This window comes from Oreochromis niloticus, linkage group LG12 (assembly GCF_001858045.2).
Source record: "Oreochromis niloticus isolate F11D_XX linkage group LG12, O_niloticus_UMD_NMBU, whole genome shotgun sequence".
Lineage (NCBI taxonomy): Eukaryota > Metazoa > Chordata > Actinopteri > Cichliformes > Cichlidae > Oreochromis > Oreochromis niloticus.
In genome coordinates, this window is record NC_031977.2 from 38,174,128 (window position 1) to 38,192,356 (window position 18,229).

The window sequence follows — 18,229 nt, forward strand, 5'->3', positions numbered from 1 at the left end:
TTTTCCAGGGAATATCACCGAAATTCGAGCTTTGGAAAACGCCGTATTTCATCCATTGTCTACCCTCAATTACTGAAAAAAAAAATTCCTTCCACACACACATGTGCAGGTGACATGGTTGATGCTTCCTGGCTGGACAGGGTAAAGCCGACTGTTTCTCTCCTCTCTGATGTTATGTTCTCGGGACTTAAAAGCATGTTTTGTTTATTTTGAGCTTTTTGAGTTTTTGATGTAAAACAGCTAAAAATAAAAATGTCTTAGACTCTCATAACTGTTAAAGATGAAAGTGAAGCTTAAACCTGGATACTTTCTAATGGCCAGCAGGGGGCGACTCATCTTATTGCTTAAAGCAGGCATGTCCAAAGTCCGGCCCGCGGGCCAATTGCGGCCCGCGGTCCAGTTTTAATTGGCCCGCAAGTAATTTTATAAATTGAATAGAATATGGCCCGCACTCCAACTTTTGCTTGAGTGTATTGCACTTCTTAGTTTTAACACCAGGGGGAGCTGCTGTTGATCAAGGCAGTTGCTCCACCAAAAAGGACAATCACAGAAGAAATTTACTCTCAAGTTACTAAACATGGCAGAACCAAAGAAGCGAAAGATAAAAAGTGAATGCAGAAAATTTCAGACAAGGTGGGAGAGTGAATATTTCTTCAAAGAATTCATGGGGAAGTGTATCTGTTTGATCTGCGCTGAAACTGTGGCAGTTATGAAAGAGTATAATTTACGACGTCATTATGAAACCAAACATCAGGCCTATGCATCCTACACTGGTGCTGAGCGAGAGCAGAAATTAAAGCAAATGCTAGCTCTCCTGCAGGGTCAGCAACAGTATTTTTTTTTCGTGCTCAAATTGTCCAGGAAAGGGCTCCAATAGCAGCTATGAGGTCGCCCAACTCATCGCAAGACACGGCAAGCCTTTTTCAGATGGAGACCTCATAAAACACTGCCTCGTTAAAGTCACCGAAATAATGCGCCCGGAAAAAGTGCAGGACTTCAACAACGTCAGACTCGTCAGCCAACATTAAACTGCAACTGTGTGATAAAGCTGTGCTTTTGATTTTTACTCCATCGCATGTGATGAGAGCACTGATGCCACAGACGCCGCACAGCTGCTAATTTCTTTGCGAGGAGTGGACGAGAGCACGAGCACTTTAGGTGAGTAAAAATATCTTCCACAGTACCCGTGTGTTAATGTGCAGGTACACATGCTTCAAATATCAATAATGCGCATCAATTCTGTCACTACCCTGCTTTTGCGCACCGCTTTCTTATATGCGTTTTTCTTGTTAACACACAGAGTAAACACCGCTGTGCACAGCGCACGCACACGCAAGTCAGCTGATCTCATCTGATGCAGATTTGCTCCTTGGTCAAGTGACATTTGTCCGGATTTTTGCCACGATCAGCACCGCAGCTGGATGGCCCGATTTACATACCCAGCGCAGCTGATACTCACCAGAATAATTGACTAAAATTATATGCACTCCTGTTATTAAGTCCAGTTCAGTCTGTTAATGTTGATAACCGTTTCAAACGAACGTTAACAGGTGTGTTGCTAAGCCTAATAACTTAAATAACAAACTTGAAATGTACCCGTCCCATTTTCCCCTTTTTTGTTTTTTCTCTGTGCTGTAAATCTTCTGTCCAAGAAGAAATCTGCTGCTGTTCTGAGAATGAGCTACCAAAGCTTTTTCTGAATAAATCAATAAAGATCCATTTATGGAAAACTGTGATGAAGGCAGTTTTGTCTTTAATTATATTCAACAATATAACACATTTGACCACTTTTAAATGATTTTTAATACAGTAAAGTTAAGGTTATATACCTAATTTCTAGTAAGTGGCCCAGCCCCTCCTATATTTTTATGTATGTGGCCCTCAGCGAAAAAAGTTTGGACACCCCTGGCTTAAAGACTCCCATAAGGAAAGCAGCATTCGGCTCCCTCTGTGACCTCAGTCAACACTTTCAGGTCTTAATGAATGAAATACAGAGTTTATTTTGTAAATGTTAGTCTGAAAAGAGGATCATATGAAGAGTGTGTGCACTGCACACCAAGAGTGCATATGTGGCACCCTGAATATTTTGAGCACCAAGAACAAGTCTCAGGTGTGTTCCCTATGTGTTCATTCAAAGTGGGTGACTTCCACCATTTCAATTTCAGTTCCTTGAATTGTTTTAGCTACGTCTCCTAAGATTAAAACAATTCAAGGAACTGAAATTGAAATGGTCACATCTTACAAGTATCTAGGGATCATTATAGATCAGAATTTGTTATTTAAGACTCACATTCAAAGGCTTGTGTCGAAGTTCAAACTAAAACTAGGTTACTTTTTTAGAAACCAATCCTGTTTCTCCCTCCAAGTGAGAAAACACTTGATTCATGCAACTTTTTTTTTACCTTTATTGGATTATGGTGACCTGCTTTTTATGAATGCACCTGCCCACTACCTAAAGAGGTTGGATACTGTGTACCATTGTGCTTTACGTTTTATTACTGGCTATGGAAATCGTGTACAACATTGTTCTTTGTATGCTGCTGCTAAATGTCCATCTTTGCATATTCGCAGACTCTCCCATTGGTTGCTCGTTATCTATAAATCTCTCCTTGGGCTGGTTCCATCTTATTTATGTGTTTATATGTGTAAAAATCACAACCAATACAGCCTTCGTTCGCACAATATCATACAATTGATTGTCCCAAAAGTCAGAACAGAATTGGGGAAAAAGGCTTTTAAATACGCTGCCCCTGCTTCCTGGAATAATCTGCAGAAGGAACTGAAATGATCAGAATTGGTTACCTCAGGAGAGTTTAAGTCTGTCTTAAAGGAACGAGAGAACAGCTCTTTTACTCAGTGTGATTGTTTTTAATGTACTCTTAATTTGATCTGTTATTGTATATTTTACACATGTTGGTATGGGATATTGTATTTGTTTTGAATGTTATATACCTATGTGGTATGTGACTTTTGTTGCCATGATGCCAGGTCTCTCTTGGAAATGAGATTTTTAATCTCAATGAGATTTTTACCTGGATAAATAAAGGACTAATAAATATACAGTCTGTTGTCTGGAAGCAGCCCAGGACGTTTGACTCCAATCAGGATTTTAAAATCAGCCCATTCTGCAGAAGGACTCATAAATAATGAACCTCAGCAGTAAAAGACAGTTGATGACTAAACTTTGAATGCAGAATGTAACATTTCCAGATTTCTAGACATTTGAAACTCATGTACAAAAATCTCAATCAGAACTTTGTGCGCCAGAAATAAAAATCTGAAGATCTGAATAAGTGCAGAACTTATTGTTCTGTAAACAAGTCGGAACACAGAAGGCTTGGAATTAGCTGGAGCTTTTATTGTGAAGAGTCACAGGCGGAAACAGATTTTTCTTCATGTGGAAACAAATCCTGTAGCTTTCGTTGAACTCAGCATGGCCTCAGCAGACAACACAAGCAGAACACAAACTAACAAAGGTTTGAAGTATGAAGCGAGCACACTCGAGGGAAATGTGGAGCGTTCACAGAATAACTCAGAGAATCGGCGCTGTCTCCAGAGCTTTGACTCGAGCGGCGAACAGCAGGACGTTCTTCTCCACCTCGGCGTTGATCTGCGCCTGCGAGGCTCGCGGGTTCTGCCGCAGGAACTGTGCAATGCTCAGGACACAGTCTCGCTGAGGACACAAAACAGGACGACATTCATCGTGAGGAAATGAGACGCGAGCAGAGTGGCGGATGTGATCGGCGCCCCCCGCTGTACCTTGTAGGCATCAACTTTGTCCTGGCCGGTGATCCGATTCAGCAGCTCTCTGCCGACCTGGACGCCCGTCACTGCCGCCAAGATCCTCCGGTCCTCCTCAGTCTGAGAGTTCAACCATCGCAGCAGCGCCACCTGCAGGAAACACGATGAGAACCAATCACAGAGTTTTTGCCTGTAAACCCAGCTGACATGCCACAGGTGTTTTTATGAACACGAAAAAGTGAAAAAGATGAACAGATTCTCCCGTAAACTCTTAAAACTAGACCAAAGACAGAGCTGATGGAGAAAGACACAGAATCCCTCTGTGCAGGTGAGCCTCAGCAGCCAATCAGGAGCAGGGACTGAACTTAAAAATGAATTGGATGAAAAACACGCTGGTGTACAGAGGCTGAGGCCTGGACTGTGGATCGGGAGGTGACTTCAGGTTTAACTCCGGGTATAAAAGAGCTGCTGACAGACAGACTGACAGACCTAAAGCGTGTACCTGCTGCCTGTGTGAAAGGAAGTACCGCGGTCAAGTGAGCCGTCATTTGTGAGCCGCAGTCAAGCCAGCCGCCTCTTTTCCGTCGCATTAATTTTCTTGCGCTTCTACACCGGCATTTACGGCAGCGCCTTTTCTCCTTATTTCCTGATCGAAAGCATAGACCTGCGCACAAGTACACGCGCAAGCAGTGACACGTGCACGCGCGCGGACTCAGACATGCACACGCATGCATACAATGCTTTGGGACATCCCAAAGCGGGACAGTCGGGTTGCATATTCAAAAATTCATTAAAAATCTTCCTTAATAGTTGATGCCAAGCTTTCAACACATTCTTCCTCTGGGACACCTACTGTACCTCTGGGCCAGGTTTCATCTCAATCCGCTGCATCAATTATTGTTTAATATTAATGGATCAAAAGTGTTGCTGAGAGAGTCATGACAGCATATTTCAGCCATATTTGCTTGTCTTCACTGACTTGCTTTGAAATCCAGATTTTAATTTTGGAATATCAGGTGTACTTGTGGTTCCTATAGAATTTTAAGGTTGAACGGGAATCAGAGTCTTCATCTCTCAGGCCTCTCTTCTGTGGATGCAGCTCACAATATTAATTCAGAAGACAAACACCCGTCTCTGCTCTTGTTATTAGCATTAAAACCTTCAGTCTTGACAAATAATACAGTCAGAGTGGATCAGGTGACCCTGAATCTTCCCTTATTTGTGCTGCAATAAGCCTCGGCTCTTGCGGGCTTCCCGTGATGTATGAATTTTTTCCTTCTTTGCTCGATCTGTGTTTATACACCTCTCTGCATTTAATCATTAGTTAGTATGTATCTCTTGCTCTCTTGCACAGTGTATATGTTGTCCTGTCTCATTTCCACCAACCTCAGTCAGTCACAGTCGATGGCTGTCTCTCCTTGAGCCTGTTTCTGCCAGATGTTTCTACCTCTTCAAATGGAGTTTTTCCTTCCCACTCTCACTAAATGTTAGCTTATATGGGGTAATTAAATTGTTGGGCTTTTCTTTGTATTATTGTTGTGTTTTTACACAACAATAATACATAAGAAGCGGATGGCTTGACCGCGGGTCACAAATGACGGCTCACTTGACCGCGGTAAAGGAAGTGGGACAGGATAACACCTGAATACACCTGCAGGGCTGCAGGTGTACTCAGGTGTACCTGTGTCTTCAGGAGTATTTGTGTATTTCCTTTCAGCTGAGTTAGATTTTAATTTGACTCTGTTGATAGTTTGATGTTCCTGTGAGCCTGCACCTGTAAAGATTACAAGGTCCATGACCCTGTTAGGGACCCTCCCACGGGGTTTCAAATGTGGGACCAATTGTTCTTGGAACTGAAGAAGCTTCTCTGATTAAGTCCAGACGCTTTTCTTTCCAGGCTCCTGAGACTACGATGAGCTGGATGACTGAGAACCTTCACAGAAACCTATAAAGATTCCTGAATAATCAAATTGTCTTTGTTCTTATTAAAAGTCTTTTTGTTCGTTTTGATTGGACCGTTTCAGCCACGCCTAATTCACCGTGACACACGCTGTGATAAAAGTTTACATTTCATTTATTTTACAACAGAATAAATTGATTTACCTGCTGGAATAACTGCGCGTTGCTCATCTCTCCTGTGGGGTTCACTGACCCGGACATGACCGGAAAACGGCCCAAAAACAGCGAAAAATCCCCAAACTAAGAAAAACGTCCCGAGATTAAACTAAAGCAAACTTCGGCAGTTCCTCTGTATTCAACAGCTTTTGCTGAATTTCATATTTATCCACATATTCGACACGACAGTTTTTGTGGACGTACGTGCCCAACTTCCTGTTTACATCACTTCTTCTTCGTCGCTTTAGAAGCAGCTCGGCGGCTCCACAGCGACACATGTGTCAAACTAAACGCTGCTTCCGTTCGCGTGCTGTCTCCGCGTGTTTGCTGCAGAGCTCCGACTGAGCGCCGGGTATCGATTTCCATTTCTATAATCTATTCAGTTCAGTTTTGACTCAGACAGTCAGAAATATTCTAATTCTGATTATTTATCAGTTCATCTCCATATTTTTATATCTATGTATAAACCAAAGCTGACACTGTGAGACTCCATCAGAGGTGTGAGCATCACAGCAGAGGCCTTTGTGTCACAGTAACTGAGGATAAAACAGAAAATCACGAAGCAGATTTTCCTGGCCTGACTTTTTATAGCAGATAACCTTAAAATATTCTGCAGTAGATCCAAAACAGAAGAAAACCGTGAATGAACATGTGAACATGACCTGATGCAAAGTCACAGAGGTTTGATTACAGACACAGCTGAGCAATCATTTTGTAAAAGTTTACATTTCTTCAATTTGAACAGCAGAAATGAGGCTTTACTGTCAGAGGCGGACAGCACTGAGCACAGCAGCAGGCTGGTGCGTAATAAGCAGAGAATAATGCAGAAAACAGAGATTTGATGGTAAAACTGACTCTGAGTGCACTGAGAGAGAGAGAGCTGTGCAGGAAGTAAAACAGCCAAAGTCAGAGGGAGTTAATGAGCATGTTTATCAAGTGTGAAGCGTAGTTCGGAGCTTCTTTTTCTGCAGGTTCAGTGAATTTTGGTTGGAGAGACAAAACCTGCAGCATCAGAATCACTGAGCTTTCGTTCTTCAGCCCTGACGGCGCGTCCGTGACGTCAGGTGAATGATCCACGCTCTCTGTTTACATGTTTCGGCTCTCGTTTACCGTTTTGGCTGTTTGCTGGTTGTTGAAATAGTTTTGTGAGATTTAACCTGAGATTTTAGCGTTTCTAGCAAAATACATTTACATTTAAAAATCGATTCAGGATTTAATGCATCGAAATCACTTTCTTCAAACTAAAATCGACTGATTTTTTAAACCCACTCCTGCTCTGACTCCATTTAAGCTCCTTTAAACAATTTTCTGTGTAAAAACTAAAACACCTGATTTCCCTCGTTTCAGTTCCCCTGGAAACAAACTTTTTAATTTTCTTTTTAATTCCTGAAAAAAAAAAATAGTCACATGACTCTTCATCTACCCAGAATGCAGTGCAGACGCATGAAGAACAATATGAATGATATTTCAGAGGGAGACATGAAGCCTGACCGTCATCAACACATTAACAGATTAACTCTGATGGTTTTGAGTTTCTTAAACATGAATATGAAGAATATGAGTTCGTCTTCATCACAGACACGTTTTATTGTTACAGACATCAGATAAAATTCATTACTGTCAACATTTGTTTCACTGCAGCTTCTATCGCTGCTGCGGCCTTCATAGCCCGTCTCCTGAGCACGATGGCAGCAGTTTGATGGCGCCGGCGTCTTTCAGAGGTACGGCAGTGCGATTCAGAGGTCACACGGTTTCAGCCGCACTCTTTGGGTTTGGAGAAGGAGCCCAGCTGTTTGGTGTTGACGTCCCTCAGCTGCTCCAGCTGCCGCTGGCCCCGTCGGTACAGATACTCGATGTGCATCACGTCCGTCTTCTTGATGCGGGAGTTCTCTCTGAACTCGTCGCGGATTCGGGGGACGAAGCCCGGTTTGTCCCGCCCGGCTCGCAGGAACTGCCGGTACAGAGCGAGGACCTGCTTCTGCAGCTTACTGTGCCGCAACATCAGACCGAGTCAGCAGAGACAAGAGTCCAATCAGAGGGCAGCTACGCACACATGACGCTCCAACACCGGCGTGTCTCCGGCTGCACTCCCTCACACGTCCACTCTGAACACACCACGAGGCTCAGCTTCACCCGTTTCTTCTCATTCAGGGTCTTAAAGAAGATGTTTGCCTGCAGGAAGAACACAAAGAGAACCGAACAACAAAACAGCATTCAGGCAGATTCATCACGTCACGGTCGCTAGTTTTATTCTCCCACAGGAGAAACTGACACCTTGAAGACACGACAGAAGGCATCTGCTCACCTGCAGCTCCACATTTGAATCCTGCAAGAACAGCTTTGCATCAATCAAAGTTCAAAATAATCCTTCTTTATCTCATGTTCTCTCTCTCAGCCTCCTAACATGCCTTCCTCCTCTCCTCCTCGGACTTCGGTCAACAGCAGCACAGTTTCCCCTGAGCCAGACTGAATATAACAAATCTTCTCCTTTTACCTGCTTGTTTTTATTCAGAATGCATTCACTGGAGTTCTGATGAAGGAACACGTTTTTGGCTCTCGCTGTTTCTGATCTTTAACAAAGGCACAGATCTAACAACACAAACACAGCTGTACTTATGTGTGTTTCATATTCCTGCACAAGCATGAACGTGCACGTGAGCCCAGACTGTTCACACAGGTGTCGACCTGCACGTAAAAGCACGTTTTTATTTCAGTAAAGACTCTTCCTCCGTACTTTTTTTTTTTTACCTGACTGCCTCTCCTGATTTTCTCATCCCTGATTGGTTTCTGTGATAATTGAACTCACCTGGCACACGTTATAACAACAACAGAGTTTAGGTGTGTCTGTCTCTCGCTAAAACACATTTCAGCTAAAATAACATGAATAAGTGATCTTTGGATTCTGATTGGATGCCCATCCTTTGACCCTCCTGAGTAACAGTTTTTACAGTAACACATACAGTAGTATTAGCATTACTTATATTATAGTACTACACGCAGTATTACCAGTAGCTATGGCTTATGAAAGTAACCCACAGCCGGTATTTGCCAAAAACTGATTGCTCGTATTTAAACTGCTATAAGTAACTTGTTGGGCTATAATATGTGAAACATATGTCAAATGCATCCCTCATGGATGACATAAAGTCATCTGGAGCCACAAACAACATTTGTGTACCAAGGTAGAAGCTGCAGTCAGTTTTTGCCAGTGACTTTTATATAACCTTTATTTATGCAGTTAAAAAGAATCTCATTAACATTAAAAATGTCTTTTGTAAGAGTAAGTTGGCCAACAGGACAGCAGAGATGGCAGCAAATATTACAATAGTTCTGTAAAAATATTTTAAGTGGGGATAAAGGAGCGGATTGGTTATAATGTAAGTACAATAACACAGAGTTGTAAAGATACTTGAAAAACAGATAATATTTTAATTCTATATAAAACCCCTTTGTAAACGCTGTTCACCGAAGTCTATTTACCAACATACGTAAAGATATTACACATAAAAAATACACGGAAACATTGGAAATCAGTCTTTGGCACAACACCAGCGGCTGCTGGACCTCAGAGGATTGATCAGTGAGAGCGATCAGTTCAACTTCCTGTTTACCTGACGGAGTTCCGCTCAGACCGGTTCGGACCGGCTCCGCTGCTTCACCTGTTTGTCCTATTCCACCGTCACAGGTACGTCTCCCGGCTCTCTGTGAGCAGCTCCTCTGTGACCTTACTGCGTTATAACACCGGCCTCAGCCGCAACGACCAGGACAAACTACAAAACACGTGATTTCCGGGTCAGATTTTCACAATAAAGCACGCACACAGACAAATTAAAGCTCATACCCGTTTTAAGAACGCTGCTCCTGATTGGTTAGAGCTCAGTTACCTTCTGATGTGTTTATCTGAATCTGGACCGTCCAAAGCGCCCGTGGGGGGGGGGCTGTTCGAGTGGGTTAAAAGCTCTTACTGCGGCGGCGCGGAACAGGAAGATTAGTAGCACTTCCGGTGTCACCTTCTGGAGTCAAATGTCAAGACAGGCGAGCTGAAGGAGGGGGGCTCGTGCTTTTATCACCGGCATCTGTTTCCGGGGGGAAGGCTTCGGCGATTTATGACGCCGGTACCTGCGGAGAAAGTAACGAAGTACTTTTAGTGAACTACAGTTTTCAGGATTCAGATCCGACAGTAAGAGAGGAAGCTCTCCCAGCGTCTGTCACACCTGGTAGACACCAGAAACACCACACCTGGATCACAGGTGAGCCTCCGCGCGCTTGCAATCACAGCCTCGAGCTCTGCGGTGTTTTTTTTAGCTGATGAAGACGCTCTCTGTTCTTCCTCTTACAGACATGGAGATGACAGCTGAGGAACAGCAGCAGGTGGAGGAGCAGGTGGAGAGGCTTTTAAGTGGGCAGGGGTCAGAGGTCACTGTGTGTGATGTGGGCCTGGAGCAGAGCAAACCCGCCACCCTGAGGAAGAACGTCACCTACATCGTCTGTGCTGTCATCTTCAATGAGAAGGTGAACAGAGGTCACCACAGGTAGCCACTCCGTCTCATCAATACCCTTAAATGATTGCTTATTTAATTAATTAACACTCCTTCAGGAGGAGGTGCTGATGGTCCAGGAGGCCAAACCGGACTGTTACAAACAGTGGTATCTTCCTGCTGGGAGGGTGGAGGTGGGGGAGAGCCTGGAGGAGGCGATGAAGAGGGAGGTGAGTGAGGAGGAGCCTGTAAGAGTAAGAAGCTGCAGCTCCTCCAGCGTCCAGCAGGGGGAGCAGCGAGTCAGGCCCCATAGACTCCCATGTTAAAACAAACCTGTTTACAGCCTGATACACAAACAGTTTGGTCTCTGTGGATCATATACTCCTTCATAACAGCTGTACACGGAAGAGCGTTTCTATTACTCACCTGTTCAAATTGTATTCAGGCTTAAAGTTTGCATTATTAGAGGCGTGGCCTCTTTGACTGACAGGTAGATGGTGGTACAGGTGGCTGTAGCAGCTAGCTGTCTGCTAGGCTTCACCTTAACTAATGGGAGTCCCTGAACTGGACCCCTGGACCCTGTTTGTGCTGTTGGACCCTTTTGGAGCTTTTTAATGACATCATGTGACCAATAATATGCCTGCTGTGAGGTCACTGTTAAAACAGAGCATCCAAGGAGGCGGAGCTACAGTTCAGATATTACTGAGCACTGATTAGCAGATATGTGTTTGTGTGATGTTTGCATAAGCTCTGTGAATGCAGCTTGCCAACTTTCTAACCAAGATATGCCAAATACGGTCACTTAAGGTTGAAAAAGTCAAAATACTGAAATAACAGTTTGTTTTTTCATTGGGTAAGCACCGCCTTCCTTGCTTGCCCTGACAGAACAACACTGCTTTACAGAGATCAGGGGGCGAGGAGGAGGAGTGATCTGGCTTTAACATCAGTGTTATGTCACCTGTGTGAACATGTTTGTTTTTTGTATATCAATAAAATGTCTGAAAAATCATAATCAGAGGCTTTGCTTGTTTTGAACCTTTTTAACATTGGAGTCTATGGGAATAACTCGCTGGTGGAGCCCCAGGTGGACGTTAGAGGAACTGCAGGTTTTGGTGTTTCAGTTTTTTCTTTTTTAAAAAAAAACTCTTTTATTACAGTTTTTTCTGATGGCTTAAGCACATTTTTTGTAACTATTGGCTATTTTTGCAAAACTCTACACACAAATAAGAAAACTCTTCACCCAATCAGCAAAACATTGTAGTTTCCTTGTAAAAGCGAATAACCTTTGCTTAACTCTCCACACCTTTGTAAAAATGGTATTTTCGTATCCAACAGTTAACACAAGCCATCATATTAATAAGCACACAATGCACCAACTACACACTGATGGTATGAATGAAAACACATCTGGCTTTTGCTTTCTCTGTGCACAAGGTAGGCTATGTCAGATTGAGCTCATACTTTTGTCATAGATCCGTAAGCATAGAGGGATCCAAACTTCAAGTACTGCTGTTTATTCACACACATCAAAACAAACACAAGTGTTTATTTCCAAGTATAGGATTATTTCCAATCACCATATTGACTATATGGGTTTCTTGGTCTGCAGTGAACATGCTTCCTCTGCTCCCAGCATCTGGTCGTCTAGCAATTCTGTAAAGTAACAATTTCAGTATTTTTACATCTATGGTATTGTTGTGTTTCTCATTAGCATGGCAGTGCTACAGATCTTAGTGCAAAGTGACTGTACTAACCGACTCTCATTTCAAAATGTCCTTATGATGCTTGCTACAGTGTAGCGGCTCGAGTTAGGCTGAACCCGTTGGCCTCCTCTAATTCTCACTCTTCCTGCTCCCTCCATTGTACTCCACACACACAGAGCTTACCTGTAGCTTATTTAAAGTGCTTAGGCTGATTGCAAAGTGATCTAATGATCTAAAAAAGTTTTCACATGTGACAGTGTGCCAGACAGTTGGCAAAATAGTGTAAATAATGGCTATAAATGTGTAAAGTTTTGCTAGGAGTGTGTTGATCATTTGGAAATTGAGTGTAAAGCCGTGAGTTGTGTGTTTACAGTTCTGCAAAAAGAGTGCTGTGCAGTGGATTGTAGCTACAGGTTTGCAAAGTGTGTGTTACAAAATGGCAAACTGAGTGCAAAGCAGTGTTTGTGCTTTTAGTTTTGCAAACTCAGTGAGTGGTTTTGCCATAAGTATTAATAGTTTTAGAAATTGTGCTATAAGAATCACAGTTAGGGTTTAAGCATTCAGAAAAAACTGTAAGAAAGTACATTGAACATAACAGTAGTATGACTCTCTACATTGCTTTTGCTTTCAGATTTGTAAACTTATAGTTGAAAACCCCCCCCGTAAGAACTTGGGTTGGGGGTAGTGGGGTAGCCAAGTTAGCTTCGCGTTATTAGCATGGGTATTTCAATCAGTGCACGAGCATAAAAGTGGCAGGCTTGATAGAAAATCCCACCTCACAGGCTCAAACATATTCTGTAGAAGGTATCCGTCTGCACTTTGAGAGAGAAAGACAGTTTTTCCATGGTATAGATGTCTTCTACAGAATATATCCAGTCTTCAGTCAGGCTTGAACCATCTCCTCGTGAGGGCCTGTTTACTCACATCCGGCAGTCCCAGGAATTATGGAAATGGTTAGCACCATCTCCTCCACATCTCCAACAAGTGTCACCAGTTCCCAGATACCTTTTCTGAGCAGGGGGATGAAGAATCTCATGATGCTTTTCCAGCAAAATTCACGCCAAACAACAGTGGTAGTCCACTGTATGCATATGTGGTCCCAGCACTCCTCTGAAATGGTCAGGTTAGCTTTTTTCCCCCACTTCACTTTAACAAACAGTGCTTTTGTTTTTACACAGGATGCTGTTGTATAATCTGGAAATGATTTTATTGTGTGCTCCAGAATTAGTTAATGATACAAATGTTACTACAAATCGTAGATTGTTTATATTCACTTTCAGGTCTTGATTAAAATAATTTCTGACCTGTAGATATCTGAAGAAATCGTCTGAGCTTAAATCATATTTTCTCCTTAAGGTTTCAAAGCTTTGAAACGCCCCCTTGTGGACAGATGATAATAATTAGTTAGGCCTTTTGGAATCCAGTTCCTGAAGCTCTTATCGCACTGATTCAGGGTAAAGTCTGAGTCATATATGCTCCATCTAAAGACTTTAGAGGCATTTTCAAACCACAAATTCTTATTGCTTCACTCCAAGCAGATATCATTACTTGTAGGATGGGTTCATCTGGCAGGTTTGTTTTGTTCTGTAGCTTTGTGTCTGATATTAAAGCTGTAGCTGGTATTACTTTAACATTTGTTCCTTCCAGATCTTTCCATCCCACAGTGTAATCTAAACAACAGAGACATATCAATGGCCTTTTTGTGGTGTGGGAATCTGTAACGACTGAAACAAATGCAGCATGTTTAATCTAATGGATTCAATCCTAGAGTGTAGGTCCAATTAGGGATGGTATTCCATTATATCAGATTTTATGGATTCATTCACAGGACCATAGTTGGCATCAAACATTTTGGTGACATCACGATGTATTACCACCCCTACGTACCTAATTTCCATTTCCAGCGATTCTTAATTTCGATTGGTGGATCGTAGTTTAGAGTTAGTACCTGCGTTTTGTTTACATTAACCTTGTATCCTGAGAAACTCTGAGAGCATTTCCATGATTTTGGGGAGTGCCTGTGTGGGACAGGATGTAGTAGGTCGTCGGTGAACAGTGCTACTCTCTGGTCCCCTCCTGCCGTTCTTACTGTCTCTGCCTGATCCACTGATGGTTCTGTAAACAAGCTGTTTCTGATGATTTAACGATCTTCACAGCGTAGCCTCTACTGGACATGTCCTTAATGGCTTCCACCGCTGTGTTGTAAATCTTTGTTTATCGGTATATTTCACCTTAGCTAAGCTGGAGGGGATCTGCTGCTCTTTCAGAGTCTTGCACGCGTTGGCGTATTCTCTTGGTTTTTTTAGAATCGGGGGGTTAGTCATGGTCCAAACTCACGTGGTTGGAGGTAAATCCTCTGTTCTGCCATGCCTTACGAAGCAGCAGTTCCTTTGTTTTGAAGCTGAGGAATTTCACAATAATAGATCGCAGGGGAGCGTCGCCTGGGGGTGGTGCGCCCGTTCGATGCGTACGTCAAGTTTATCTTGGGACAGCCCAGGCCTTCCCGCGGCAACTTCTCAACAAACTCACTCATTGTTGTAGAGCCCGCTCTGCTGTCGCGGGTACAGCATAAAGGCTCTGTAGGTCTGTCAGTTTGTCCTCCACCTTCACCTGTAGCTTTATTTTTTCAATCATGGCAACCTCGGTGCTCTCGATCCTCCCCTCAGCCTCGTCCAGTCTGGCGCTCACCTTTAGGATTTCTTCCTTCATCTCCCCAGTTTTGCACTGTTTTCTTGGCGAAAGTCTTTTATTTCCTGTAACACAGTGTCCAAGTCAGCCATATTTCAGCCGTTGCTTGCTGGGGTTGGATCACAGTGTGCGGCAGCAGGTTTGCAGTGAGAGGTGAAAAGTATTAGCCTGGAAGCTAGCATTATTTTCCCACCGTTAAACTACCACTTTATTGCCACCTCAGAGTATTGGTTTGGTGTATTTCGCTCACCCCCTTCTTTATTCACCTCGAGGGACAAATGTGCGTCGTCTTAGTGGGGTTAGATTTTCAGTTTTGTAGGTTCCCTCAGGAGCTCGCTCACAGCGCCGCCATCACGGTGACGTTCAAAGCGGAAGTCCGTTTCAGTGTTTTCTTTCATTAAAGATGATATTTGGGAGATGACATGAAGCTTTATGGAACTTAAATAAAATTTGTAGTTTTTTAAGGCCATCATTAGAAGGGACTGCACAATGATGAGTTTCCAGGTTGCCTCTGATTTCTGCTGCAGTATTTAAAGCTGCCCTGTGTTGAGCAGCAGCTTTGTGAGATGTTTGCTTCAGGGATAAATTCAGTGTCACGCTTTTCCTGTTATCCGTGTTGGATCACAGGAGCAGGAGTCCGAGCCGGCCTGCACAGAACTTCGTGCTTTCAGTCCCAGACTCGGCTCAGGAGGACGTAATGCTGTGAAATGATCTCCATCCTCTCTGTGATCACCACCCTGCTACAAACAGCAGCAGTCTTGCTTATTGCTGCTGCTCTGACTGAAGAGCGAGCTGCTCGGTTGGTTTTTAGAAGAAGCGTTGAGCGATTGGGATGTCTTTGACCTGGGTTTCAGGTTTTGTTGAACCAGCTCATGTAGAGAAAGCCTGGCTTTGTCTTCCATCAGCTGCGGTTGTCTTTGTCTGCAGGTGAAGGAGGAGGCGGGGTTTGAAAGCGAGCCAGTCACCTTGCTGCTCATCCAGGAGCAGGGACCTCAGTGGATCCGTTTCATCTTCCTGGCCAAGGTCACAGGTAAGAGGTCACACACTTTATTAGTGTTGAAGGGTAACCTTTTTTACTCCGAGCCCCTGAACGCATCGTTAGCTTTGTCTGGTTTGAGGAAGCTGGGGAATGTGTGTATCACATGAAGAGCAGCAGAGTTTAAGGAGCGTGTCTCTCCTCTTCTGTCAGGGGGAAGTTTAAAGAGTCTGTCAGCAGCAGATCAGGAGTCTCTTCAGGCCTCGTGGTGGGACAGACAGTCAGAGCTCCAACTCAGAGGGCGGGACATCCTCCGCCTCATCGAATCCGGACTGAAGTATGTAAACTCAGCGAAACACACCACAGAGTCAGTGGTTAAATTCACATCAGTTTTATTTATGGAGTACCATAATACCATAGTCTCCTGAATCCAAACTGGAAGCTGGTTCCACAGAAGAGGGGCCTGAAAACTGAAGGCTCTGCCTCCCATTCTACTTTTAAATACTCTAGGAACAACAAGTAGGCCTGCAGTGTGAGAGCGAAGTGCTCTAATAGGGTGATATGGTACTACAAGGTCATTAAGATAAGATGGGGCCTGATTATTTAAGACCTTGTATGTGAGGAGCAGGATTTTGAATTCTGGATTTAACAGGAAGCCAATGAAGGGAAGCCAAAACAGGAGAAATCTGCTCTCTCTTTCTAGTCCCTGTCAGGACTCTTGCTGCAGCATTTTGGATCAGCTGAAGGCTTTTCAGGGAGTTTTTAGGACATCCTGATAATAAAGAATTACAGTAGTCCAGCCTGGAAGTAATAAATGCATGAACTAGTTTTTCAGCGTCACTCTGAGACAGGATATTTCTAATTTTAGAGATGTTGCACAAATGGAAGAAAGCAGTCTTACATATTTGTTTAATATGTGCATTGAAGGACATGTCCTGGTCAAAAATGACTCCAAGGTTTCTCACAGTGTTACTGGAGGCCGAGGTAATGCCATCCACAGTAAGAATCTGCTTAGATACCATATTTCTAAGATTTTCAGGGCCGAGTACAATAACCTCAGTTTGATCTGAATTAAGAAGCAGAAAGTTAGCGACCATCCAGGTCTTTATGTCTTTAAGACATTCCTGCAGTTTAACTCATTGGTTCCCTGTGGAACTCCATAATTAACCTCAGTGTGTTTAAAAACTTCCTTTATCCGAGTTGTTCAGCCTGTTTTTGATCTGTACAATGCTGATGTGGCGACTCCTGACTTTCCTGCCGTGCTGCCTTCAGGTACCGTCTGAGTCCCGGCCATCCTGTCACGCTACCCTTAGACCTGAGCTGCCGTCACGTGGTGCAGAGACTGGTGTTGGTCTTCGTCGGTGCTGAGGAGCACATCTGGGTTCTGCTCATCAGAGGTGCCAAACTCACTCGTTAGCACTGAGAGAAACCTGCACACACTCTACAGTTTGGCTTTTTTCACAGCTGAGTTAAAGTGTTTTAAGTTTGACATCTTCATAAATAACCTTTAATTAAGTAGGACCCTGAGCCGTGTATCATTTACTCGGCTCAGTAACAGACTGAACTAAATTAAATAATGCAATATATTACAAAGTTACAAATATAAGAAACAGCCCTAATATATACAAATACCTCAATGATAAATATCCAGAATATTACAGACGTGAAATTTATATGATTGTTTTGCTGGCAGCCCCGGTGCCCCACCTCCCAACAGCGGCGGCGGTGAGGACCCACGCGGTGACCTGGGCGGCCAACATGGTGGTGCAGGAAGCCATGCAGTCGGCTTACTACGACCACGATGTCAACACGCTGGGCGTGCTCAGCCTGCAGCACAACGGCCGACAGCACGGCAAGACGGACGGCGTGTGCTTCAACACGCTGGTGGCGCTGACGCCTGACCACGTCCAGCGCGATGAGGACGGGCGCAAGGTGGAGTGGACACCGACGGGGCAGCCTCCGCGTGTGGAGCACCCTTGCTACGTCTGGCATGAAGTCCAGAAACAAACGCTGAGGGAGAAACTGCTGGAGAAAACCAGAAACGCCGCTTTGGTACCGATCCACAGCCTGTACTGACCGCCGGCGAGGGGCTCCGGGCGTACGGGGACGACACCAACTGTACTTTCATTTTGAAAAGAACGAGAAGTTTTAGGTTTTATTCTGAAAGGCAATCTATGCCAGTAACTGCAGCAATAAAATGAAAGCTAATGACTGTCAGGGAATCACTCCGACCGCCCCCAGACTGGGGGGAGGGACCTCAGAACCTTACTGGTCCTCTATCATGTAGATTACGAGTTACTGATTTGTTGTGAAGTTCTGTCTTCAGTTGATTAAGGACGTGTCCACCAGGGGCGATTCTAGGATCAGAGCTTTGGGGGTGCTGAGCACCCAGAGAGCTGCCCATCCAGGCAAGATAAACTTTACTCGTCATGATGAGACTTCTTCCCCGTCTCTGTCAGTCCCTGCATCCTTAAATGTCTCCAGTTGTCCAGAGTTCCCTCTGACTGTCTCCTTGGTGCATTTAAACC

General features: G+C 43.9%; 3 protein-coding genes across 4 annotated transcripts; 1 reads left to right on the top strand and 2 right to left on the bottom strand.

Moving 5' to 3' along the window:
• Nucleotides 1-3,337: 3,337 nt before the first annotated feature.
• On the bottom strand, nucleotides 3,338-6,106 carry LOC100698890 (uncharacterized). Its single transcript, XM_003455485.5, has 3 exons — nucleotides 5,845-6,106; nucleotides 3,760-3,891; nucleotides 3,338-3,673 (listed from the first exon to the last, which is right to left on the bottom strand). The coding sequence occupies exons 1-3, from the start codon at nucleotides 5,899-5,901 to the stop codon at nucleotides 3,533-3,535; spliced, it is 330 nt and encodes a 109-aa protein (XP_003455533.1). The 5' UTR covers nucleotides 5,902-6,106; the 3' UTR covers nucleotides 3,338-3,532.
• Nucleotides 6,107-6,423: 317 nt separating this feature from the next.
• Nucleotides 6,424-9,881, bottom strand: sdhaf1 (succinate dehydrogenase complex assembly factor 1). Of its 2 annotated transcripts, none has more exons than XM_013264283.3 (3): nucleotides 9,741-9,881; nucleotides 9,468-9,626; nucleotides 6,424-8,028 (listed from the first exon to the last, which is right to left on the bottom strand). In XM_013264283.3, exon 3 carries the CDS (start codon nucleotides 7,856-7,858, stop codon nucleotides 7,610-7,612), a length of 249 nt encoding a protein of 82 aa, XP_013119737.1. In that variant the 5' UTR covers nucleotides 7,859-8,028; nucleotides 9,468-9,626; nucleotides 9,741-9,881; the 3' UTR covers nucleotides 6,424-7,609. The 2 variants fall into 2 exon arrangements, with proteins under 2 accessions (XP_013119737.1, XP_019202743.1); XM_019347198.2 differs by having other exon boundaries at nucleotides 9,698-9,819.
• An 88-nt stretch (nucleotides 9,882-9,969) lies between these two features.
• On the top strand, nucleotides 9,970-18,003 carry nudt18 (nudix (nucleoside diphosphate linked moiety X)-type motif 18). The gene is made up of 7 exons (XM_005460077.3): nucleotides 9,970-10,106; nucleotides 10,196-10,368; nucleotides 10,454-10,564; nucleotides 15,653-15,755; nucleotides 15,915-16,038; nucleotides 16,974-17,098; nucleotides 17,395-18,003. Exons 2-7 carry the CDS (start codon nucleotides 10,198-10,200, stop codon nucleotides 17,775-17,777), a joined length of 1,017 nt encoding a protein of 338 aa, XP_005460134.1. The 5' UTR covers nucleotides 9,970-10,106; nucleotides 10,196-10,197; the 3' UTR covers nucleotides 17,778-18,003.
• Nucleotides 18,004-18,229: the final 226 nt, after the last annotated feature.